The sequence below is a fragment of the Haliotis rufescens genome, unplaced genomic scaffold (assembly GCF_023055435.1).
Source record: "Haliotis rufescens isolate VD_foot unplaced genomic scaffold, xgHalRufe1.0.p SCAF_23, whole genome shotgun sequence".
NCBI classification, from domain to species: Eukaryota; Metazoa; Mollusca; class Gastropoda; order Lepetellida; family Haliotidae; genus Haliotis; species Haliotis rufescens.
Window position 1 is genome coordinate 4,040,982 of NW_025963924.1, and position 27,500 is coordinate 4,068,481.

Here is a 27,500-nt window from a genome sequence, read left to right on the forward strand (position 1 = left end):
AAAGATTTGGAAAATATCTGTTGACAACGAGTTGGCGGTGCACATGCTTTGCAAATCCTGCAATCCACCGAAATCTGCAGGACAGTTTACGAACCGGATTTCGATTTCGATGCACGATTGTGATTGGACTATGCATAGATTCGTTAGTCCAGCCAACTCCATAATGCCAGCCTAGTTCGGCAAGGGTGGAAACTGGACTTTTGTAGACAGTTAACTCCCTTGCCTCGGGAAGATGGGTTTAACGCCGGTCTGAACAGTATTCCAGTCATATCACGGCGTGTCAGCTTGATGTGGGAGGAAAGTACGGAAGCCTTTTAAGGCTATTTGTTGTTTTCTTGAAATTTCAGGATACTGACTTAAAATTTCAAGATAATATGTTGAAATTTCAAGATAATATGTTGAAATTTCAAGTTATAATATTAAAATTTCAACTTATTATCTTGAAATTTCAAGATCATTATCAAAATAAAATAATAAATGGCTCTACAAGGCTTCCTTAGGAAAGCCAGGTTGCGACCGCAACGTTTACCACTTTATCAGGGTCAACAGGGGTTCCAATCCAGGGACGCAACTCTGCACAGCCAATCGCGGAGTTTCAGACGACAGTTGTAGAGCATCCGCCCGGAGTGCGGAAGGGCGATCCCCGGCTGCGTCATGCCAAAAGAAGTTAAAAGATGGTACTTGTTGTTACCAAGCCTGGTGCGTGACATTAAAGGACTAAATCAAGGACTTGTTGACTCGAAGTCGCTATACTGTGGAATATTGCTAAAAGCGGCATAAAACCATACTCACTCACTCATCATGATCCCCTTCATGGGTGTAAGATGATTCTCAAGATCTGGAACAGCATATGCTCAAGATGGGTAACGTGGAAATTCAGAATAATCCATACCAAGCTGCTGAGTTTCCTTGATAACATTACAATCCCTCTCATTAAATCAATCTGAGAGTAAACAAGTACTAAAATATCTACCGGGTACCCATTTATTGCTGGTGAAACAGTGAGTTTGGGTAACCTGCTTTGAGCAGTTTGTGTGTTGTTTAAGGCTGCACCGAGCAATATATGAAGTGGCCTGTAAAGAATCGTGTCTGGACCAGACAATCCAGTGATTGAAATTATGAGCATTGACCTATGCAATTGGTATACATTGACATGCATCAACAAAGTCAGTAAGCCTGACCACCCAATCTGCCTCTTACAACAAGCATGGGTTGCTTAAGGCCAATTCTAACCCGAGACCTTCACTGGTAATTTGAACAGTATTTCAATTACAACACAGGATGTCAGCTTCATGTGATGCAGGTCTTAGATGTGAGGCACATCCATCTTTCAGAGATTTCACAATCACTGTACTACCCCAACTACCGGGTACCCATTTACAGCTGGGTGAAAGCTCAAATCACACCACTTCCATACAACCACAACCCATCCATTAAAAAACAACAAAACCATACAATCAGATAACTGAACTGGATTTAGTGTACTTTTGCACATACAAATAGCACATATTAATGCACAACATACACATTTATACACAAAACTGAAAAAGTGTAAAAACTCAGATTGTCAATATGAACAATCACTACAGTTTCAGTTGGGAATCAGTAGTACAAATATTACCAGACTGAGGACACTCTGGGTGAAAACATCTAAACAAGTCTAGCTGTTCCTAAGTTCAACATGATTTCACTTGGACTATTCCCAGTCACAAACTCTAGGACCAAACATCCTTGATACAAACTCAGTACCATACAAGCCGACAGGTGACAAGTCAAGATACACATTCTACCATCCAACTCTTCCTGGCCACAAGTCAAAGAGATTAAAGGAAGAAAGTGCAGAAAGTTGTAAGCTGAGAGTTATAAGCAGTCAATGAAGGGCTGATGAAGAAAACAGAAGTTGATGAGGAAGAAGAAACAGACTTGCCAGGGGTGACGCTAACCTCATATCCTAGGAACCAGTGATGCTAACCTCAGATTGGGCTACTTACTTCGAACTGATTGGGACGAACTCATTCATCCTTACAATTCTGCATATACTGCATATCTTGATAATTTTGTGATGTCAGGTGAAATGGGGGCTTCACAATAAACAATCACTATGTAAAGTGAGTTAAAATATTACGGGTCTTGGTCTGCTTAGCCTTACAAAGCTAAAGGACTAGGTCAGCTGGGCTTCACAAACGGATAATCCAGTGGGCATCATTTAGCTGAAGGACTAGGCCCAGTGAGCTCTTCAGAGCTAATAGTCTTTCTAGTGGGCCAAAGGACTTTGACTTTGTGAAGCTGGTGGGATGTACTGGTCCCACAGGGTAAAGTGGGATTGTCTAGTTGGATATAACAAGGCTATTGGACTTTGCCTCCTGAGCTTCATAGATCTTGCCCAGTTACGCATAAGGTAGCTTATGGACATCAAAACAAGGTCTTAACGGGATAAATGGACAACTGGGCTTAATATGACTAACTAAGCTAACTGGGCTAGGTGTATCCCACATTGCATCTCAAGCCTGGTTCAAGGGTACATGTAACCTCACCCCTGTGTGCAGTGACAGATTGTGGACGTGTATCGTGACTTGTGGCATCCCCGACGTGCATCCCGGACGTGCAACCCAGAGGTGCATCCCGGACGTGCATCCCCTGCAGCCTCACTGTGCACATTACAACTACGTTAGTCAAATATTTACAAAACTGAGTGAAGTGCATCACATGTACTTGATGATATTATGTAAACTAACAGAACAATTGAATGAGCTGTGAAGTGAACAATGAATCAACAGCAATGGCTGGCAAATAGGAAAATGGAGTTTTTCAATAATACCATATGAATTAAGGTTAGGAAATTCACAGAATATGAACGGATTTTAGATGGTGTTTTAACAATTGCGTATCATTACATAAATACTGAGAAAGTGTCATTTTATACTGTTTGCAACAGGGTAGCTACACATAAGAGACACATATCTACCTGTTAATCTCATACAACTACTTACAATTATGTTATAATCTGGCATTTGAAAATAGGAAAACGTTTCATAAAATGCCTTTGTTGTATTTTACATTCCTTGAAGGCAAACTAGCAAATTTATATGAACTAATGTGAATATTAACAAACATTCATCTTATGTGAGTGGTCCTGGAAAGGTTACAATAGTTCCCAGCAGCTTGATTCACACAAATCAACAGCAAAACTGTTAACAAATGATTGAAGCAAGAACAATAGTGTAGAAAAAATATGTAAAATTAAAATTTAGGTATTTTTCTTTTAAAATGCACAAATTCCAGATGATTCACAAAGTAAATTGACAAGAAAATAGATCTTCAACCAATAAAATAAATATCCCAAAGTTGCTGAGGATAATAGCCGAAAACAATAAATATTGCCTGGAACACCAACAAAGGGGTTTGCACACTGTACCCATGTGGGGAATCAAACTTGGTCCTTGGCCTGACAAGCAAACACCTGAACATCCGAGCTACCAAACTGCCTGTTCCGTTTAAGCTGACAAGTTGCATTTATCACTGCCTTGAACAGTATTTCATTAAAATAACCAGGTGAGAGAAAGTGAATTTGGTTTAACATTTGCAGGACATAAACGCAATGCCCGATGTGACAACAGGTCTTAGATGTCTACCACATCGGTGATACCAATGAACACGGGTATGGTGACAAACTAAGAACAGTGTCAGGTCGAATCTGAACCAACTCTGCCGATAAACAATCTCAAGTCAGATATTCTACTCCAATACAATATCTCTGTGTTAATACATGAGGACACCTCCCTTTGAGTGAGTGAGTTGGGTTTAATGCCGCTCTTAACAGTATTGCAGTTGTATCACGGCATGTCAGCTTAAGGTGCGAGGAAAGCCCGAGGTGATGTAGGTCTCAGACGTTTACCACTTCGGAGAAACCCACGAGCATGGGTATGGTGCTGACAAACCTAGAAACATAATTGGGACAGGGGTGTCCACAGCAGAGGTGTATCGTATCAGAGTAACAGATCTGATTCAATGAGCTGCTGGGCCACAAGTACCCCCAGTCACCAGTACAAGACCCCTACTGCAACCAACTCTGACCTGACCTGACCTGACCTGACCTGACCTGACCTGCCTAGCCTATGTAGAATATGTCAAAAAGAATCAGCATACAAAGAATAGTGTTGATGTTGATGTTTATGTTGATGTTGCTGCTGCTGCTGATTATATCGTTGATATTACTTTAAGTAGATTTTTCCCTCAGCAATCTGTGATATGATAATCAAGCGTGATATTGAGAAATGGTCTATGCTAATGCATAAGGATTAGTACAAGTGAGCCACTAATATTGACATGAATTCATTAAGTACCGGTACAATCTCAGGATATTGCAAATAAGAGAATCATCCGTAAGCATCCTCCAATCAAGTCTACAGCAGCAAGGTTCATCTGCCATCTTAGTCTACTCCCCCTGAATAAATAACCTGGAGCATGTGGGAATTGATGCAATATTGCTATCCAACAATTAGAACTAAGTTTTGTTCAGAATCATGACTTGAAATGAATTCTTGTTAATGTCTAGTTGATATCTGGATACTCAACGTTAGGTGCCAGCATCTATTCAAAGTCTTGTTTCCATGGCAACTGGGGGGTCAGGGGTCAGGTGCCAGTGTCCAGTCTCAATGTGAATTCTAGATTGACTGTTTACAGAAATACTGTGTAGTACAGATAGTTAGTCCACCAAGCAATCACAGCCCCATTGCCCCAAACACGCATGGTGGAACGTCTTTCTCAATTGATAGGTGGGCATTAGACATTCATGTAGTCCCTCACACGCCTCATTTGGAATAATGAAAGCATGTAAATGACAAGTAAATAAAAAAAAATAAACTCGAAACAATTCTAAATTATTTTGAACAATACACCATGTACACAATCTATAACACTAATTTCTGGCTTTCCTCGAATGCTTCAAATAAGACCACAAGCTTCCTCAAACCCATACCACCAATGACAATATTCATGGACTTTCAAACATGTGTATTGGAACAGATCATTTTCTAGATCCTTCCAACCTGCCATCGTAGCCAAGCTGAAGGACCCATCCTCAAACTTTCCTATTCTAAAATTTCAGAAATCCGGAGCAAAGAATGTCACCATGTTAAAATATTTGTAAATATCAACAGTACTGTGATAAAAATTTCATCAAACATGTTACAGAATTTACATTGCAATAATAAGGTAGAACACAAAATATAATCTTCAATGAAAGAAAAAAAAGTCAAATTACACTATACTAGAATACCACTCACTGCCTGTCTGGAGGAACTATAAGAACCAATCAGATTTCTTGCATGGGTATCTGTTTGCCCAATAAAAATGTATTCCCCAGAGTGTGTGGTGTGTGACTGTGTGTGTGTATGTGGTTTTAACTAATTATTTACATCTCAGCTTCAGGAGCTACATGTTGACACTGAACATATTGAAAAGTAAAGATATTTGAACAAAAAATATTTTGCTCCATGTTTCGAAGCCATGAATTTACTTCCCAGGTCACTTGGACATTTTCCAATACAGTGAAACCGTGTTAATCTGGACAGCACTGTTCCAAGGCTTTCATCTGGATCAACAAAAGTTCTGACTATAAAAAACAAGAGTGAGTTGGGGTTAACGCCACTTCGAACAATATTCCAGTCATATCACGGCATGTCAGCTTGATGTGGGAGGAAAGAACGAAGTGCTGCAGGTTTTACATATTTATGACATTTACTACTTTGGTGAAACACAGTTATGGTGCTGACAAACCTAGAAACATTACCAGGGCAAACCAGGTTTCAAACCCTGCACAGTCAATTTTGGTGCCTTAGACAACTGGGCCACCTGCACATCTGATCATGACAAGATCATGACAAGGTCATGACAAGGTCAGGGCACTTGAAAACTGGCTGCCACACCTCCTTCCTGTATCCTGTGATCCAGAAGAAGATTGAGATCCAAAAACAGGAGTTAACCAGTGAGGGCACCGACTAACAAGGCTTCACTGTACATCATAAATGAACAAAAATACTGAAGTGCAAATAAGATGTCCATTAGAATTCAGTATATCAAGTACAAATCAGGACAAATCTGAAATCATTTCAACCAGACTGAAAAGCTGAATTACCAGATTGGAGGTTCCATATGTCGCATCACATCTAAGCGTATGGCTGCAGCCCTAGCAAAGCCCCAGAACCCAGATTACTCCTTTGAGCCAATCTATCCCAATCTATAATACATCCCTCGATGCACACACCAGAAAATGTAGTGTAACCTTCGCCTCTACGTCAGGGAAAAATGTTCCTCATAAGAAGCATACTTTCAAATCGACATGGTTACCAGGACTTTCTTAGGCGTTACAACATGGCCGCAGCAAAGAAAGACAACTCTTTTTGGATAACCATAACTGGACAACCATGACAAACACAAGACCAGATTTTTAAATGGACAAAATCAAACACTATTACTGCTCAGAAAATGACTGATAAAAGCAACCATGAGAAAAGTTTGGTAATTTTAATTGGAAATCAGCATTCAGACATAAGCATTCACCATTATGTATCATACCATTATTTTGTTATCTTTTAATATTCCGAGCAAAACAATATCTGTTCCTTATGATAAAGTGAGTGGGAGGCACTACCTTAGTAGTGAGCATGGTTAACTGCTGCCCAGCACGATTTGCAGTTATATCACAGCCAGCACTCACCAAAGTGAGATAGGAAGAATATTCTTGATTTACTGTATTGCACAGAATGATCAATGAATGCTTATGTTTAATTACTTCCAATGTGGTCCCACCCCTTCAATCACGACTCAACTAAATATGCAAACATAAACTAGAAAGGGTCACCATGGTTACATCTAACCTAATTACACATTTTCACCAGATTAGAAAGAATACAAAAAAAACAAAACTTTTCCCGGGAATGACTAAATCATTTATAGTCTAACATGCCTGTTCAATGTGAAATGTAACCGTGACAACGGATGAAGGAACGTGGTCAAAGTCAAATTTTGATCTTAAGTATGAACGTGATGGATAACATATGGTATCAATCAGAGATGTTTAAGAATGAATTGCATTAGCAAATGTAAAATGCCATAACGCTGAAGAAAACAATTCAAGTTGTTGCAACGGTCTCATCTCTCAATATTACAGGACAAATGTTACCTGGAAAGGATGATCAGCCCTTTAAATGGATATATTACAATGTATAGAGTTAATAGACACCTATTCTGCGAAGCATATTTCCATCATCATCAACACTTCAAGGGTTTGATATACACTATGTTTCTCCATAAATATGAACACATACGGCTGCTATTTCAAACCAACGAATCAAGCAAGAGGGATGTCGTGATGCCTGGTTCAAGGAAGGGGGATGCCGTGATGCCTGGTTCAAGGAAGGGGGATGCCGTGATGCCTGGTTCAAGGAAGGGGGATGCCAGGTTCAAGCAAGAGGGATGCCGTGATGACTGTTTCAAGGAAGGGGGATGCCAGGCTTAGCTTACATCACACAAATGGCAATAAATCTCCCTTGATGTGTGCAACATGTTTCACAGCCTTGGGTCTGCCTGCTCTGCAAGTCAGACAGTGTTAAGGTTCACACAAAATTCATGTACAGAACAGGGCATTATAAATAGCCTCATTTCAGCTCTTACTGAAAGTAGACACAGGTCACTACTACACCGCACATCAGTTCAACATATTCGTGGGTGATGGAGGAACACATTGTTTACAAACCCAGGAAATAATGATGCAGTTCCATGTTCACAAACAAATGTCATTTGCTCCCCATGTGACTAGAGAGACCTATTTGAAACATCTTTCAGTATGTTCAGTTAACTTTGGGTACACAGAAACCATGGCAGATCAAAACCCGAACTCCGGCCACAGCATCTCGATCATAAAGAGCTGACCACCACTGTTGGTCATTTCGGACCAATGGTCATCACAGCAGTGTTTGAAACTAAGTATTTCAATCCAGAGACCCCTGGAATATTTAACTTTTAACATTAGGCTTTGACAGAGGCCCCTTGATCTTTATGCTTATTTTCGACCACTGCACAGCCTATGAATAAACGAATACCCAGCCTGCATCAAAAACCATTTCATGTACAATTACAAGTCTGCTGGCATCATTTCAACAGATTGTATTCATATCAGACATTTATAGCAAAGCTTACTAGCCCAAAGATATTTTCACTAGACTAGACTAGACTAGACTGATTAAGATGCAGACTATTCCACACCTGCTGTAGGGTTGATCAAATCCCTCACAAAGAATTAAAATAACAAAAATACACCTGTCAGCTTGAAAGAATTCCACTTAAAGTAACCTAATAAACAAGACGAGGAATGAAAAGGCAGGTTCGTAACAGCAGCGATTGAAAAAGAATCAGTCCCTTTTCATCCAGTAACTAAAACATGGTGATCACGGTTATGACTGTGGGTGTGTTGAGATTCTGTCCTGCCATCGGCCATGGTAACAAAAGGGTGAGAACTCTGATGGATGTAAGATGTACTGTGTGGGTGAATGATGCATATCCTGAGCTTGGCGTGCAGTCTTTGTGTAGCGGACATCCGCGTCTCCCGTTCTACAGCCGATTGTTTGCCCGAGCCGATTGTTCCCCAGCGCGGCGTAGGATCAATCCTAGTGTTCTGATTGGTCGGGCAACTGGGGATGATTATGGCCGAAGTACAGCTGCCTTTTACACTACAGTAAATCTCATGACAACATTTATCACACACACTTGGATGTATGTCCACACTCCAGGTGAACCGCTCAGTCATCAGTTACTGGTAACCAGAATGCCTGAAATTCAAAAGCATTTATTGTAAGTATATTTCCTATGCAGAGATTTCTCTATGATTCTTAACTAAGCGCACTTGGCCGGCAAATTGGAAAAATCCTTATTTTGTTCAAAACTGGGACTTTGTAAAAGTTATATATTTTTGTAAAATCAGAGGTATTTTGAGATTGCATTTAATGCAATAATATTAAGCAAAGCATTAAAACCAGTTCCTATTTATTGTTTGTTTGTTTGTTGTTTAACACCAAACTCAGCAATATTCCAGCTATATGATAGCGGTCTAAATAATCAAGTCCGGACCAGACAATACAGTGATTGACATCAAGAACATCTAACCACGCAATCGGGATATGGTGACATGCACCAAGCAAGTCAGCAATCCTGACCATCCGATTCCGTTACTCGCCTCTTACGGCAAGCATGAGATGCTGAAGACCTATTCTCTACCCCGATGTTCACAGGTCTATTTATTGGTCTTGCAATAAGTGAATACAGGTTACTTCTACAAAGCCATAAAATTAGCTATGAGTTATATATATATCAATACTTTGCAACATGAATTGGGAAATGTTTAGTTCCAAATTGGGAGTTGACATTTGCTGAAGACTTGGGGCAGAATAGCAGCCTCTGAGTAAGTCTAGATAGATCTCTGCTATATATATGTTTGTTTGTTTGTTTGAAGTCAGCAATAATCCAGCTACCAAATAATCAAATAAGGAACATAGGCTTACGACAGTTGTAAACGTACGATGACTTTGTGGAATGGGACCTAGGCTGGTGGATAGAATGAGCAACATTCCATGCCACCAGGTCACGATGACCCAATCAAACTTGTCACGGAGCCGGACCAACCGTTTAAATGGAAGCTTTGGACCTATTCTAACGCGATCAGTATGCATGAAAACATGGTCATACTCATAGTGAAGAAGGATGTAGCTATTATCAGTAGTTCTCCATCAGAACAATCAAAACAAATTACTGATCTGCCACGTCTAATAATAGTAGAAGGCACAGGTGACACAGGGGGCCTAGTCGTCTAAGTCGTCCCTTGGGCACACCAGACATCTGTGGTGGCAAGTTCATCTCAGTCGGCCCGGGTGTTTCCAGGTTTGTCAGCACCACAACCGCGCTCGTGGTAAATGCCTGAGACCTGCATCACTTAGGGCTTGCCTCCAACATTAAGCTGGCACACCATGACATAACTGGAATACTACTCAATTACTTCAGTTTACTCAACAGTTTCAACTGTTTTTATGCGGAAAAACCTAAAAAGAAATTTTGTTTTGTTTGTTGTTTAATGTCACACTCTGCATTATTCCTGATGTTCCTAAATGACGGCAGCCTGTCTGGTCTGGGCCAGACGAACAAGGAAACTCAAGGTGACATAGTCATAGACATTTTATTTTGGTAAAACCCAATGATGCAGACATACCAATGATAATCTAAGATTCAAACCCAAGCCCAGCAGATCCAGGCAGGGAAGGGACACAACTCTGTGTAGCAGACAGCCACACCCTAGACCACTGTGCCCCCTGGAGATCAACAAGTCAGTTTGACAGGCACACAGAACTCACCATATTTGTACAAGCTGTGGCAAACATCATGTATTTGGGGTTGAACTGAACATGTTGGATGGGTCCCGGATGATCCCCCAGTAGCTCGGCTATCTTCTTGCCTGTCTCTGTGCTCCAACAATGTATCTTGCCATCCGTTGAACCTGGCCACAAACAGTTTCAGGACATTCAAATCACATTCAAATCAATCACCATCAAGGTTTTAAATATGAACTTAAACAGGAAGTTCCAAATGGATATTGATGTGGATATTTTATGGTCATTTGAGCATCATGGCTTCTTCACACAAAGGGCGACAAACAAGGATAAGATCAAAATTTCCGAATTGAGGCAGTACAAAAATTAAGCATAATCTTTTTGGAATGAGTGAGTATGGTTTTACGCCGCTTTTAGCAATATTCCAGCAATATCACGGCCGGGGACACCACAAATGGGCTTCACACATTGTACCCATGTGGGGAATCCAACCTGGGTCTTTGGCGTGACGAGCGAACGCTTTAACCACTAGACTCCCTCCCCCTTTTTGGAAAGCTGACATGAGTGAGTGAGTATGGTTTTACGCCGCTTTTAGCAATATTCCAGCAATATCACGGCGGGGGACACCAGAAATGGGCTTCACACATTGTACCCATGTCGGGAATCCAACCTGGGTCTTTGGCGTGACGAGCGAACGCTTTAACCACTAGACTCCCTCCCCCTTTTTGGAAAGCTGACATGAACTCAGGGATCCTATATTTAGATTTGATGGTCAAAGTTCACTCAGAATTCACCTGACCTGACCTCCAATGGAAGTTTATCATATATTCAAGCAGGGAGATGTTGGGTTAAAGTAAAAGATCTTATTCTAATGAGATTGCAGAATATTCAAGACATCTCTCATTTCTCAAACCAGTGAGACTTTTGTGGAGGAATACATCAGTGTCAGCATGATAAGAGTGCAGGTACCAGCATGTGAACAGTTATCTGCCTGCAAGACTCAGTGATATATCTAGAATATATATCTAAGTGCTTTGAGCAGGCAAACTGGGGAGAAACATGTTATTTTGCTAAAAATTGGGATATTTTTAAAGTTCTTATTTTCAGAGGTATTTTAAGATCGTATTTCAACACTACATTAAATCTAATAATGTAAACTTAAGCCTCTTCCTCATTTTTGGTCCTGAAATCAGTGGACACCACGACCAAACCATCATATTTGTTAAGACTGTATTGACATGAAATAGGAACTTTTTATTCCCTTTTGGGAAGTTTTTGCTGAAAATTGGTTGAGTCTGGACTAAACAATCCAGTGATTGACATAATGAGCAACGATCCATGCCACCGCAATCAACCAGGCCAGACCACCTGATCCATTAACTCAGCTCCTTCAACCTGCATAGGTTGCTGGGGACCAGTGCTAATGCAATATTCAGTTCAGGATTACGGAGACCTAACCACTAGCATTAATCTTTTACTTTGCTAAATCACTCAAACAAGAAGCCAGAGGTTTGGCCAATTACTCCATGCTTGTAAAATAAGCTGAAATGAGTGGATATATTACGGGGAACCTATTGAAAATCAATCTGCAAATCAAGTTCAACCTGGAAAGCAGCCACTTTTGACTGAGGCTGTGACATGTGAGAACAGCTACCTACCACAGAAGACGTAGCGCGAGTCTGGACTGAAGGAGGCCTCTAAAGGCACCCCCTTTTGGTTGGTGATCCCCTGAAAATAACAACATAGCAATTAGCTGACAGTTCCATACATCATCAATAATTCACAGGTTTGAAGACAATACGTTTCTCCATCCCCCGTGAATACATACTTTTTTGTGCAGCATACGCCATGGGCTTTACAGTCTGCACATTGCTTCAATCTCAGGCAATGGTAGGTAGTGATGTCGCAATTCACCGCTACACTGACGCACCGTCGGCAAACTTTTCATGATATGATGCCCAATACACTTACTTTGGCATCGATTTACATTTAATCCAATAGATTGTCCACGCTTATCTCGCATCGACATCAATAAGCAAGTACAAGGAATTTTTTAAAACTTTTGTGGTCGTCTTTCGGATACGACACTAGCCTGATAAGACTGACCAGCTTTTTCTTGCTGCATGTCATCATACACTACCTAAACTTTGTTTCTTATTTTCTCATACAGAATAGTTAACTTCACTCATAAGACATGTATTAGTCAGTTCCTTATGAGCGAGTTCATGGACTCTATTCCCAGTCTAATGACTGGGTTTTCCGTTGAAAATATCATATATGCAGTATCAAGATATGTACCGTATCGTGGCTTCGGTATTGAGGTATATATTGTATCGTGTAACGCCTGTACCGTGACATCCCTAGTGGTAGGGCTTGCACAAAGGTTACACACAGACTTGGACTCATTTGAATTCATTGCATTAAACACAGCCTCATTTTGTGGTGTACAGAACACAAGTCACAATCAGGAAAATTTAAGTAACGTTGGTCGCTCGGTGGATGTGTGACCGCAAGGCTAAATCACATTTTACGGCTTCGGTCCTGCACCACATGTAGTGCCTCCAGAGATTTTGTTTAAAAACCTGCCTCTGCTCACCAAGCAGTGAGTGGGTGACCGGTATGATGAAATGGTAATGTGACTAAACTTTCTCGTGCTTCTCCCAGGGACTAAAAAATTGAATTTGAGTGCACACTGATCCACTTACATGGGTAATACTGTCTAGCAACTATGAGCACCTTTCCAAGTTGTACGTCAGGCACTTTATAAATGCATATTATATCATATGGGTAAAATGATACATTGGAGCACAAGTGCATCGTGAGTTTTCATGCGATGATACAGTATATGATCCATTTTTTTCTGTATCAATACAAGACGATAGACTTGCTAAAATAAATTACTGACTATTCGTTTAATGACCCCCAATGTTTTTGTCAGTGCGATATTGCAAAATGTGCTGTAATCAGCTTTTCAAGTTCACTAGAAAAAATAGCCGCTACGATCATAGACTTTTCTGTCTACAGATAGCTTTTCCTTTGGAACCTGCTCTGAAATATTTAGTCAAGAGGTTTCCACGTGATTTGGCATAAAAATGTGCATTGCAACACATGTTGTATCATGACCTTGTCATATAGTTTCACCCCTTTCATATCATATATTTATTACCTCACTAAACATAGACATTATCATACCTCCATGTCAGAATGATGAAATCCGATAGGTCCACCTGATCTTGATAAAATACAATATGACGCCTTGGAGAGAAATAAATTTCTTAGCACATTGAATAAATCCCTTATACCCTGCTTCCAATCAAAAAGCCCACTGAGATGACACTGAGATGAACATTATGAAGTTCAGAATATAGCACTATTTAAGAAGAGGAAAGTACCTCTGGAGAAGTCATGTTATTTAACAGCAATTACTTACTGCATATATTTGAAGAGGTGCCCCCTGAAATGCATCAATTAAGCGGAGTACAGATCCGTTCGTTGAGATGAGAATAAGCTTCCCATCAGGGCTAAATTTGAGCTGTGTCCAATCACAGTCCTTGTCTTGTGGCAGCCTGAAGGTTGTGAATGGGCCCTGCAAATAGATCAAATCTGCATCAACACAGATCACGATAATATAGTGAGCACTTGGCAATATTCCAGTTCCATGATAATGACAGCCTGTTTTGTTGGTTTGTTGTTTAATGAGGCACTCAGCAGTTTTTCAGTGTATGATGGCAGTCTGTAAACAATCGAGTCTGCACCAGACAACCCAGTGATTGACATCATGAGCATTTATCTATGCAACTGGGATAAGATGACATGCATCAACCAAGTCAGCGAGTCTGATACAGCATGTAAATAAGATTCTAGACAAGACAAACCAGTGATTGTTATAATGAACAAAGTTCCATGTATAACACACAATCAACTATGTTACCAACCAAATTTAGTAAAATCTAAATATTTTTTACATTTGTATACTTATCCTGCATTACTCCTTAATGCATTCACTGCTTACTTACGACAACTAGAAGAACAGCGCTGCGAAGGTCCTGGGTGAAGAAATAAAGTTGTTGTTCTCAAGTCCCAATCAGTGGCCTTCCGTCGCTGTCCTGTGACCTTGATGACACCTAAGGTCATCTTCACATCACTGCCTGTCGCCCAAGCTCTTAGAAAAACATACTTTTGAGGTTTCTGAAGCCAAAGTGGGGAGGCAAGTCTAACGACGGGTGGGCCTTAAGCGTAGTAATGCAGGATAAGTATACAAATGTAAAAAATATTTAGATTTTACTAAATTTTTTACTTATCCTGCATTACTCCTTAATGCATCTGTATCGGACGGTTTGGAGGTGGGTAAACCTTCAGAATACAGAAACCTCAATAATTCACACACTGGAATACGACACCAGTTGGTCGTTAAACCGTGAAGCGGAAAAGTTCAGACAAAAACGCCATTACGGTAGGGTTGTTCAAAAATCAAAAAGATTGAACATAGGAATTAAAGAGAAATTCCCTATACACGCTTAGTAATAAAGAAAATAATAGCTTTTCAGCTAATTCTTTACTTACTGCGTCATAGAGCCGTCGCTGACAAACAAGATTGTCTAATATTCTTCCACTGGTGGCGACTGAGTGACTGCACATGGAAGTTGACTGGCTCTGTATAGGGCGAATTCATTATTTGCGTCAGGGGTTGGCAATCTGCAGGATAACAACCAGAGGGCCAAACTTCGAACGTCTTCGACATCCTCGAGAGCCCCAACGCGAAGGTTATGACTAACGAAAATATGTGTCGAATCTCCAGAAATATCCTTCCGTGATTATTCCCAAACCACAATTGCCGTGTTGAGCCCTGGTAAGGCTGACACCTTGAGATCTTGAGGGTAATTCGCTCTCGGCGAGTTCCGTTTGATGATCTCGTAGGCCTGAAGGATTACTGCGCGTAACCATAGAGATATGGTGTTTGCGATTATGCGACTAACTTATGTCGTGGACGAACCACGCCTAGTCTTGGATCGTCGAATGAAAACTCGAACTGCTCGCACCGAGCCCAGGAGAACTTCACCATGTACGATTCCCACAATAGTCGATATCGGTGGGATGGTGAAGGAACGGTCGGGTTGGCCTGGTAGTAGATTTTAGCAATAAAATCCCAGCATAACCCTAGATGTCCCGTTCCGTGCGTCCCATGCTCAAAACGGATCCGGGTTGAGTCAATCACATGTAGTTCGCTCACCCGTACCGCCATTGCTAATGCCAAGAGAAACCATTGTTTCCTTGGTGATGTCCAAGCTCCTCACAGCGATAGCCCGTTCGCGGAGCTCTCTATACTATACCGAGAGTGTAACGAAGGTGTCACGCGCTGGGAAGGAGCTTGAAAATGAGGATGCAATGAGGGGCTCGAAGGGGGCCCTCGCAAACCTCGAAGTACCACGTTCAAGTCCCAATCAGGTGGCTGGAACTTGGCCTTCTGATCCTCAAACCGGAATGAGCATAATATGGCCTGTAGTTCCGTGACCTTAATCACACTGTGATTTTCCGGAAACGGCCAACACTAAGATAATTGCAGCCAATTACGTAGTAATGGTGCTACCTTCCAAGTGTTTTTGGGTACGCAATGTAGGAGGTATTCCTCTAGGAATTGTGACGCAATCGTAGGGTCTTGATTCTTTTCTTCCCTGTAAAAAGTCTCAAGTGATCCCCACTTGTCATCGGCGTCTCTTGGAGAGTAACGATGAACTAAAGCTTTAGCTTTGCTGCCCGTGTCGAAATAACCCTTCGCACTTAAACGCCTTTTAAAGACGAACCATGCGTGCAGACGTTGGGTGAGGCAATTTTCTGTTGAGGGTGGATGAGTAGGTTGGACCACTGTGAGAGGGGAAGTGAATTGTTTTAGATTTTTCCGAGCTTGACGAACTACCCTCTCGCCGGTTACCAGGGTGCGACCAAAGGAGAGATCGAGATACCTTGTCTCCTTGATCCCCTGTAGCACCTTGGGAAGTAAAAGTGGTGGCAGAAGAGTGCTAGTTCTTTGCCCTTCCCAAGTGATACTGAACTCGTCCACCGCCCAAGTCTGCGGATCCGGCAACGTCATGAGTTGGTGGCCTAGGCAAGTAATAAACAAGTCAATGTTTGGTTGCCTGAATTCCTGAAGCAGTAACTGGAATGCTTCTGTGAGAAATTTCCACTCGGTGGGAGCCACCCTGTCTGGACGTGATAAAGTATCGGCCAGTATGTTTCTACATCCGGGGATGTGCTGAACTATGAACCTTAGTCACAGCCGATCCACTAGATGGAAGAAATCTGAATGTCCTTAGAAGTGGAGAGTGGGAGTGTGTTGTTCCCCGATTGCACAGGCACCACACCGCAGTGCTGTTGTCTGTGGATATAGCGAGTCGGGCTTACTGTAGTTGATTCTGCCAATGTGATATAGCCAGAATTAAAGCTTCCAACTCCAAGTAGTTTATGTGCCACTTCCATTGTGCGCCGGGCCATAGCCCTGAGCTTATCTGGTCTTGTAAGTGAAGACTCCACCCCTGAAAGGGGACGTCCACAAACAGGTGTGTATTCGGGGTAAACGCGAATAAACAGACTCCGCAGACATTCAGCGCCACAAATTGAGGCAAGGCTCTAGCTTAATCGGTAGAGTGATGGCCTTGAGTGGATCCTGACTCCTGATGTAAGGGTTCAGGAAAAAATTGAATTGGTCGCAGTTGTAAGCAGCCCATGCTAGTTAACTCCTGTGCCGAGGTGATTAACCCTAGCAACACTTGCCACTGGCGAAGTGTGTGTGGTTGGTGTAGAGTAGATGACAAAAGAAGTAGAAACTTGTGCCATCTGTCCCTCGGTACAGATAGGATATCCTGGTCTGTCTTAAACAGGTCTCCTATGAACTGAAGTCAATAGGAAGGAGAATACTCCCGACTTCGCCTCGTTGATTGTCTATCCCAGTTATTGACATGTGTTGATGATACAGTAGATCGCCCTCCATCTACGACTCGAACCAAGTGTTCGTCACGTGTAGATAGTTATTGGCTTCATTACTCCTGTAAATAGCCATAAGTGTCACTGACATGTCAAATGGGAAATACTACCATTGGTAGTGAACCCCAATGAACTGGACCTGAAAAGTCTACGGTTGGGATGGATAGTCGAGACTGATGAATAATCAAACGTTCGTTGAACACAGAGATTGTGGATCATTCTCATCTTGTCTGGGTCCTTCATGAGTACCAGGTACGTGTGAGGATAAAACCCCGGAGTAAAGACTGGGTTGTGAACCCACTCTACAGCTCTTCTTACCAACAGTATGTCTATGTTGGATTTTCCCAATCAAACTGGTCAACGGTGGGGTTATCTCTACCCTTATACGGACACCATGATATAGTGCGATAAGTACGAAATCGTCCTTGAGACTTGTCTCTGCCACTCCCTTTCTCAGTAAGGGAATGCTGGTCTTCCCTGAGAAACTCGCGTCTAGGCTTATAATTCCCTGACTTGCCAGCCCGCTTGGACTTTCCAAGCTTTTTGGGAACTTGACGTGCGTGTCTGCGATCTGTTCGTTGAACAGGGGAGTAGATGATCAAGGTTGACGTAATAGACTGCCCTTGAAACCAGCATCTCAGTTGGAAACGCTATAAAGTCTTGGGTGTAACGGTAATCTCCGTCAGAACGGTCTCAAGATGAATTTTCCTGTGGTCAAACTGACGCTGTAGGAAAAACACCATAATTTGGAAGTGATCTAATCAGATAGGGTTATCCTCTAATAGATTCTGATTAAATGCAAACATTGACGATATTGGTCGCTTAAATCACGGAGCAAATGTGAGTTTTGGAGAAGTCTTCCTCCAATGACCTCGTGGTGTCCCTCTTCTTTACCCTGTTATCAGGGGAAGGCGTTACTGACACGAGATGGTCTGCTTCCCAATCGGGTACATGTGCTAAGCTGATCATGTGCCGGTTACATAACCGAGTACACTGTAAGCCTTGGGCTAACGTCATTGTAGAGACCTTGATTGGTACGCAGACGCTGCGCTCAGCGCAGGTCTGGAATGTTGGAACAGCGCTAAGCTGATCGTGCGACGTTTGCGTAATAGGAGCGCTTTGGGTAGCAGTCAGACGCTGCGCTCGGCACAGGTCTATGCTGGATATGTTGGAACAGCACTAAGCTGATTGTGCGACGTTTGCGTAATAGAAGCGCTTGGGTATCAGTCAGACGCTGCGCTCGGCGCAGGTCTATGCTGGATATGTTGGAACAGCGCTAAGCTGATTGTGCGCCGCTTGCGTAATAGAAGTGCTTGGGTTGTAGTCAAGTGCTGCGCTCGGCGCAGATAAATCAGACACAAAGCTCAAAAGTATTGACTGGATCAAGGCTTGCGTCTAATCTACCCCCATCATAGCATCTTGATATGCTGGTGCTGGTGCTGTCGCCGACGTCACAGATTATCATACATGTATCTGGAAATGTCCGGCGGCTGAAAAAATAGGAGCAGTTACGATACTCACAAAATCCTCCGGTATTGTTGATTTCGGTGGATGGTGTACTTCTGCAATCACAGGCGTCATAATACCTGCCGTAAATAACGGTTGGGTAGTAATGACAGAACCATATGTCATTCGCTATTCTGCGATAGTGACATTCCTCTCGTCTCACGACGGCATAACTGCAAAATATGATTGTGAGTAATCTGCTTTTATATAGTAAACTCGTTGGATTAGAGATTTACACAAAAATTACATTTTGAATTTTGGCGAGCACATCTACGTGCATGCCTATGACCGTGGATAAAGAAGTTTGGGCGATTATTCCACGACAATATGTACACCACGCAAACATAAGTTACGCAATTAACCCATTGAAGAAATGGTACTGAAAGAATGCCGTAGAATTGAACAGTAATCTATCGGCAAAAATACGAATTGCAAGGGTATACAATATTTTTATATACGCAATTCAATGTAAACCAAGGCTATTTACATTTAGAGATTGGAGAGCACATCCGCGCGCAAACCAACCAACGTGGATGATAATCTTTGTAAGGTTTTTTCCACGACAATTAGTACAATGCTCAAAGGTATGTTACGCAATTAAACCCTTGTTGATGAGACAATACTGGAAGAGTGCCGAAGAATTTGAACACTAATCTATCGGCAAATTTATGAGTTGCAAGGGTATACAATATTTTTGTATGCGCAACTCAATGTAAACCAAGGGTATTTATATTTTCATTTAGGGTTTGGAGAGCACATTTGCGCGCAAACCATACAACGTGGATGATAATCTTTGTAAGATTTTCCCATGACAATTAGTACCACAATTACACAATTACGCCATTGTTGATGAGGCGGTACTGGAAGAATGCCATAGAATTGAACAATAATCTATCGGCAAAAACTACAAGTTGCAAGAGTATACAAAGTTCATATACGCAACTCAATGTAAAACCAAAAATACCAACAAAAAACTATTTAATCGCATAAACAAAGGTACGCAATAAAAGAATTGTTGATGAAGCGGGACTGGAAGAAAGCCGTAGATTTGATATTAATCTATCGGCAACCATATTTTTAACGAGTTGAAAAAGTATACAATAATTTTAGTATACGCAACTCACTGTTACGCCAAAGCTAGTAGTATTTAAAAACATAAGAATATGTTATACATACGTAGCTGAGAATTGTAAACAATATGACTACCTTGGCAGGCAAACAATTGTAACACAATTCAAAATGGCGGCGAACAACAATATTTTGGCGGGAAAAAAGACAAGAGTCTTTTCACGCCTAATTAATTCACATAAAACTACACAATCATGGTGAAAGTAATATGAAAAGAATACATCACCCATCGCAGATCAATTTTTAAGATTGTAGACAAACTGAAGGTCTAAAATTAATCCAAAAGGAGAGCTCCGCTTGGACACGTCCTAGCTGTGCTGCGACAAGCAGTGATGTGAAGATGACCTTAGGTGTCATCAAGGTCACAGGACAGCGACGGAAGGCCACTGATTGGGACTTGAGAACAACAACTTTATTTCTTCACCCAGGACCTTCGCAGCGCTGTTCTTCTAGTTGTCGTAAGTAAGCAGTGAATGCATTAAGGAGTAATGCAGGATAAGTAAAAAATTGACCATATTTACATTATTTCTTGCATTGGAAACACATCAAAAGAAGTTTTGACAGGTTTTAAGAAATTTGGTAAGCGAAGATTTACTGGACACAAACTGTTGCATATGATACAGCTGTAAAAACACAAAGTGTCCACATACAATTCGTATCATGCCCCATGTTGCCAGTTGATAGTTAACCCTGTGGGAATTCCGGGTTAGAATGTTTCCCCAGCAATCTATGCTGGTCAAAAAGGCAACTTCATTGACCGGGTACCTTCTCAAACCATCTCAAAACGTTCCCAATGGTCAAGATGAGATTAATCTCAGACCAAAATGGCAACCAACGTTTTTCAGTTACTTTCTACTTCTAAGTTGAATTCATCCCGTTTAATCAGCAAAACATGCTAAAGATCATCCGCTCTATCTCCAGGGCTAGCATTTCAGTAAACCTACACTAGCCCCTGGATGCATTCCTGTGGTTCTCACAATGTTAATTACCCGAAATTGATTTCCATTTGCTAATTTTATTGGCTCTGCTACTAGGTCTGACGTACCAATCACAATGCAAGTTACAAACCAGCCTCAATGTTGGGTTGGCCAGTCATTGGTAATGATTGAGTTTGCGAGAAGGTGAACATTGAAAAACTGACTCACACACACACACAAAGCCCTCAAACATCTTTTTAATAAAAGGATGTCTTCATGTCCTTTAAAACTTGCAGTGGCTCTGGATTCTAGGTAATATGAGTTACCTCCCTAACCCTCTCCCTTCTGTCAACGTTTGATTCGTCTGTAAAATGTTAATGAAAATCAAAGGGAGGTAATTTGCAATGGCAAGATCCACAGGAACGGATCCAGGGGTTAGTGTAGGTTTACTGATATGCGGGCCCTGGAGGCAGAGGATGGCTAGAGATATATGATAATTGCTTCACCGCTCAGTTCTCTCTTACCTTGTCAAATGAGCGAAGATCATACAACTTCACACTTTCAGAATTAATTCCGGCTGCGAAAATTAATCCTTCTGGGTCAAATGCTGCCACAGGTCGCCCAGATAAATGCATCAGTCCCTGAAACAAGGTGTGATCTTATGAAGGTGTGATAACAAAGTATAGCACTTGGACGTAACATCTGAAACAAAGTGATTTGGTGAGTGAGTATGGTTTTACACTGCTTTTAGCAATATTCCAGCAATATCATGGCGGGGGATACCAGAAATGGGCTTTACTCATCGTACCCATGTCCGGAATTGAACCCGGATCTTCGGCGTGACAAGCGAACGCTTTAACCATTAAACCAACCGCCCCGATGTAATTTGGACTTTCATCTGACCAACCAGAGCATCTCTTACCAGAATGAGAAAATGAAAGTCTGAATGTCTTCTCTAATCATGCAACCTCAAACAGGTTTACAAGGGTGCGGTCTGAACAGGTTGTACAGCTGATACTGAATGCTAGCCACTAGGCTGGGACGAGTCCAAATTTACTACCCGGGTACCACTGTAGGTCTCAGGAGATGCCTCAAAATGTCCGATTGGGAACTTTTTTAGCATAGCCCTGGCAAAACATATTTACATACATGTATTAAACAATCTGGTCATTCATACACTGAAGTTGACTTAAGTTATATCTTTATTCAACCATATGAAAAAACAGAAGGAATGGGTGCACAGTCAGAAAGAAAAGAGAACATTAGTGACCTGTAGTGTAACCATAGATTTCTAGATAATTTTAGTCATTAGACAATATATCACATGACTAAGCACGGGTCAGGGTAATCCTGTGGGTACCCGGGTCCTACTCAGCACCCACCCGACCTAGGTACCCGAGTTATTCGTCCCAGCCCTACTAGCCACTGTCCATCTCTCGCTTCAATGTGATAAACATTTAAAACATAAGAGACTTTCCATACTGACCATAGTGCATGGGAAGTATTGCCATACAATCTCGGCCATCTAATAGACATTCCAGAATTTCCTGATGTTCAGTTTTCAAATTTTGAACCAAGAACTATGTCAAAACAATTTTCAAACAATTTTAATGCGGTCTTCCTTTTAAATCATTTTAATTGGTCGATCAAAGATCATTCTGATGTGACCAGCAAGGGGATGTTCTGAGATGTTTTGTGTAGGAGAAGTGAGCACTAAGACAAGATTGTAGTGAGATAGCCTATCACTGCAGCTGTACATTCCCACAAGAGAATTAGTTCAGCAACCTGTCATGGCAGTGCTTGCTTTCCCTAATGTTGAGTGGTTCAAAGCCATTTCTCTAGGCATATAATGATATAGGTACAAAAGATACATGCCCGATATTTGCAGCCTGTATTGGAAGTTGTTCTTTCAGAATACAAAACTACTTGGCGAAACCTTTGAGGCAAGGAACTTGATCATGTTGATAACTTGGATAACATGTGTTATTTTGGTGTTTCTTCATGAGGTATTTCTGCAGGGTTCACTCTAGGAATTTTCTGACATGGGCCCTTTATGTGAAAAATGTCATATATTCCAGAGGTACGTCCATGCAGCACAATATTAAAATGTCCCATTGTATTTGAAAATGTGAAAAAAAATCAAATATAGGGGCTAAAAGCACAAGGCCTCATCCTAGAATTATCCCTGTTTCTGGATTGTATCTTTATTTAATGTATATAAGAAAATATGTTTTCAAACTGCTTTTCACTTTTTTATGTGCCAAGTCTTACGGGCCTGCTTTTGCGCAGGATTTGCAGCCACCTACCTGACAATTTTGCGATCGCAGATCCCACAGACGGATTGTCTTGTCCATGGACCCAGACAAAAAAGTGTCGTCTATGGGGGACATGTTTAATGTCACGACTCTGAAAACAGAAGATAACAAACATAACCACCATTCCAGTTGTCATCCGGTTTGGAGTGCTATAACAGCAGGTGCTCACAAATCTGACTAACAAATTCTGGTAAAACTGATCGACCTTCATCATGTTTGTTTTGTTTGTTTCTTTGTTGTTTAACGCCGCACTCAGCAATATTCCAGCTATATGACAGCGGTCTGTAAATAATCAGGTCTGGACCAGACAATCTAGTGATTGACATCATGTGCATCGATCCACGCAATTTGGACCAATGACATGGAACAACCAAGTCAGTGTACCTGACCACCCAATCCTGTTAGTCGCCTCTTACAAGCAGTTGCCTTTTACAGCAAAGCATGGGTTGCTGAAGACCTATTCCACCTAAGGTCTTCCCGGGTCTCATCATGTTGGTATTTACTTGGCTTATTTGTTAAGTTATAGAACAATTAGCAATACTGAGAGGAATGAGAGTTGGAATCAGGGTTGTAAGGTATACACTATGTTCCTCCATCACCCATCGATACAGAGCCATTATGCAGCGTAGTACTAGTAGTAACACATGTCTATTTTCAGTCAGCTCATGACATGAGGCCATTTATTACTCATGGAAGTCAAATGAACCTAGCTCCATGCATGAACTTTGTGTGAACCCTACCATTGCCTGACAGTAAAGCAATGTGTAGAGCCGATATGACACATGTTCCCCAGGGTTGGGTGTTAACTGACTTAATATGTGTCAAGTTTCCACCCTTGCCGAACTACGCTGGAATTTCTGGGCTCGATCGTAGCGCCACCAGTGGCTATTACGAGTTATGTCCCTTCTATCTCCCCACTACTGACCAATCAGATTCCACCTCTCAAATCGCTTGTATTTGCTTCAAAAAATATGACCGCACCCAGTGAAGACGATCTGATCAATGATCAAATTCTTTATAAAACTGGTTTTACCTCGCGAAGTGCATTAAATCACTTGAGCATCTTGATTAAAACATGAAAAGATTTGGAAAATATCCAAAAATCCAATTGACAGTACACATCCTCAGCAAATCCTCCAATCGAACAAATATGGCATAGTAGTTGCCATGTTTATGAACCGGATGTCATTTTGTTATGTGGTTTTGACTGGACTATGCATAGACTTGTTAGTCCAGCCAAAATAGGACTACATAATTCCAGCCTAATTCAGCAAGGGTGGAAATTGGACTTTAAAGTCAGTTAACTCCCTTGCCTCGGGAAGATGGATACCACAAGACTATTGGTCTCCCTCTTGCTGGATGCAGGCCTTTACTTGATTCGTTGGTTAAATATAGCATATACATGGCATATGTATTCTCATGTGATTCGGGAACATAGTGTTTACAAACCTGGGAAGTATTGATAACGAGCTGGAATATGAGAGATGGCAGTAAGTTGGAAGGAATTAAGTCCCTTGGGCTCATGTCAGGATGCAACACTTGCAAGTCAACATCTCTCTGTAAATATCAGTTATTTTTATAGAAAATGTTGTATACTTACTTTTTTGTGTGCCCTGGGAAATACCTGATGTATTTGTTGTCATGTAACGATAAATACCGTATGGTATCTGAAAAAGAAATTGCCATTAGCTGGTAACTTTTCTGTCGGGCTGGGAGATTTTATCCTCGACCTGCCCGACTGTCTGGCACAAAATTTTAAGCCAACTTACATATTCAGTTTTATCATAACTCCTCGTAGATTCTCAAATAATTGTCAGCATTATTTCAACTGAATCAACATGCAATTTATGATGTTGGAAGGTAACTTTGAAGATGGGCAGGCAACATTTATGGGCCACCTGCCCTACTGTTGGGTTCCAAAATTATTTCAAACACTGCCTACAAACATGTCAGCCTGCACCAAACAATGCAGGAATCGATATTATGAGTAACAACCCACACCATGGGGGTACGAAGACATGCAACAAAACCAAGTCACTGAGCCTGACCACCTCATCCTTTTGGTTAGTGTGGGGGCCTATTCTGACAGAGAACACCTACACTTCCCCCAGTAATGCAACAGCCCACCCACCCCTATCATGCCTATTACTGTCATCTCTGCAACATATCCAATACTGCCCCACCTCAGCTTTGAGCCACTAATAATTAGGTCAAATGGATACTTGATCAAATCGTGATTAATAATGTGCACATGGATCTATATACACATGCTCAGAGGCCGATATTCGGCCTCAAGTATACAGCAAATGTCATTAAAAATTCCCACATTGGAATCAAATATTTCTCAATTCATGTGAATATAGTAAGTGAGTGAGTGAGTATGGTTTTACGCCACTTTTAGCAATATTCCAGCAATATCACGGCAGGGGACACCAGAAATAAATAGGAAGAGGTTTTAATGTTTAGTTTTACATTATTGCATTGATTGTAATATCCAAATAGAATGCTATAAAACGCAAAATTTCAGAAATTTGGAACAAAGCAACAATGTTTTTCACAATTTGCTCGCCAGGGGCCCTTAAGTTTACAATCCTGGATAATCCCTGGTGTATTTTATGGTAGGAGGAGGCACAAGGAGGAGAAACTACAATCAGACCGCCTCTGTAGCCTCGTGGTAGAGCATCTGCCCAATGAATGGAAGGTCAGGGTTCGAACCCAGGGTGTTTCATACCAAAAGACGTTAAAAGGCAGTACTTGTAAACCTGACTGTGTTCGGCACTAAGGGGCTAAAACAAGGACTGGTTGGCTTGGAGTCAGTATACTGTGTCCAAGTGGGATATTCATGTTAAACTGCAGCATGGTATCTCAGTGGGCTAGCATTAAAAAACTGCCATTAGTCTGGACTAGTACATGCAGCCACACACGCATGCATGCCCGTCACAATAAACGTGCAATTGTATTTAATGGGACATTCAACCGAATTTCACATCACCTCACCCACACTAAATGAATCAAAGTACTTTCCAAATAGTATATCAGCATTGCTTACCATCGATTTTGGTTGAACAGTGCAAGGCTGTATTGACTGCATGGGTATAGCGTATCAAGTCCACTCCATATTTTTTGCTGTTCAAGGTCCTTTTAGGTCTGAAATGGAAACACTTCCCTCATAATCTTTGTTAAAGCATACTTCATTGACTATTTTTCAACCAAATATGGGGGCCCAAATATGTAGTAGTGCTGATGTGTGAGTGCATATAACTCAAGCTGGTGTTATGATTGTCTTTTATGCACACTAGCTCACTCAAATGTGTTGTAACCAAGCCAAAATAATGATATTGACTACTGGGATATGTTTTGTTGGACCTGTTGTATTTACCAGCACCAATTCATAACAGTATACTGTTTTCATTACCTTCATTACAAATATATATTTACACCTGTTAAGTCTAACATATTATCCAAACATGTCCATTACTTGAGCCCATAACGCAGAGGCAATTACTCAAATTCAAACTATTGAAACAGGAAGGGGCAGAATTCACACTTTTTTTGTAAATAGGTCACACCATTTTCGTAGTTATAGCCTAAAATTACTATCAAACAGTATAAATATCCACCTCAATTTAATTTCAACGCAATTGGGGAAGATATTGTGGATATAAAAAGAGTCTGTTATGTGAAATACACAGATGTGGACTGTCGAATGTTGAAATCAGAAGTCGGCTACAAGCCCATAAGGTCAGGTGAACTTTCGTTTTTGCAGTTCCCAAACCACTTCTAAAATATTGTTTTTGCATGCATCAATATTGCCTGCCTTTTTCTTCTCGAAATTACATGGTCGCTGGGACAGTAAGCGTTACTAAATATCTAATGTTAACGTGTGATGAAGGGGAATAACATGTAAATAAGGGAGTCAATGAATAGACTATTGTTTTGTCTCGGGGAGAGCCGGTGTCAATTTGTAGTCTTCACTTACGTTCCGTTTAAGCAATCATATATGACAATAGAATCATCGTCACTGCTTGTTATTATTGTTTCGCCATTAGTAGCGAAATCTACACTATTTATTCTATCCGTATTCTCTCTGAATATCTTTGCTACTTTGAAATCAATGACTGTACGATCAGAGAGCTTCATTTTTCCGAGGTAGCATGGCGGGCTACTAACAAGTGCGGACCTGTCCTGTCAATACGTAAATAGGTCATAAAACTGAATATCTGCATATAGTGGGTCCGTAATTTTTTTCATAGGATTTAAATACTTTTCTAGTGAAAACA

General features: G+C 41.2%; 1 protein-coding gene across 1 annotated transcript; it reads right to left on the reverse strand.

The window, feature by feature from the left end:
- Positions 1–1,457: 1,457 nt before the first annotated feature.
- Positions 1,458–27,400, reverse strand: LOC124116077 (WD repeat-containing protein 82-like). The gene is made up of 9 exons (XM_046477287.2): positions 27,200–27,400; positions 26,270–26,367; positions 24,821–24,887; positions 23,212–23,311; positions 21,430–21,546; positions 13,807–13,962; positions 12,035–12,104; positions 10,401–10,543; positions 1,458–8,828 (listed from the first exon to the last, which is right to left on the reverse strand). The coding sequence occupies exons 1-9, from the start codon at positions 27,358–27,360 to the stop codon at positions 8,799–8,801; spliced, it is 942 nt and encodes a 313-aa protein (XP_046333243.1). The 5' UTR covers positions 27,361–27,400; the 3' UTR covers positions 1,458–8,798.
- Between the last annotated feature and the right edge of the window lie 100 nt (positions 27,401–27,500).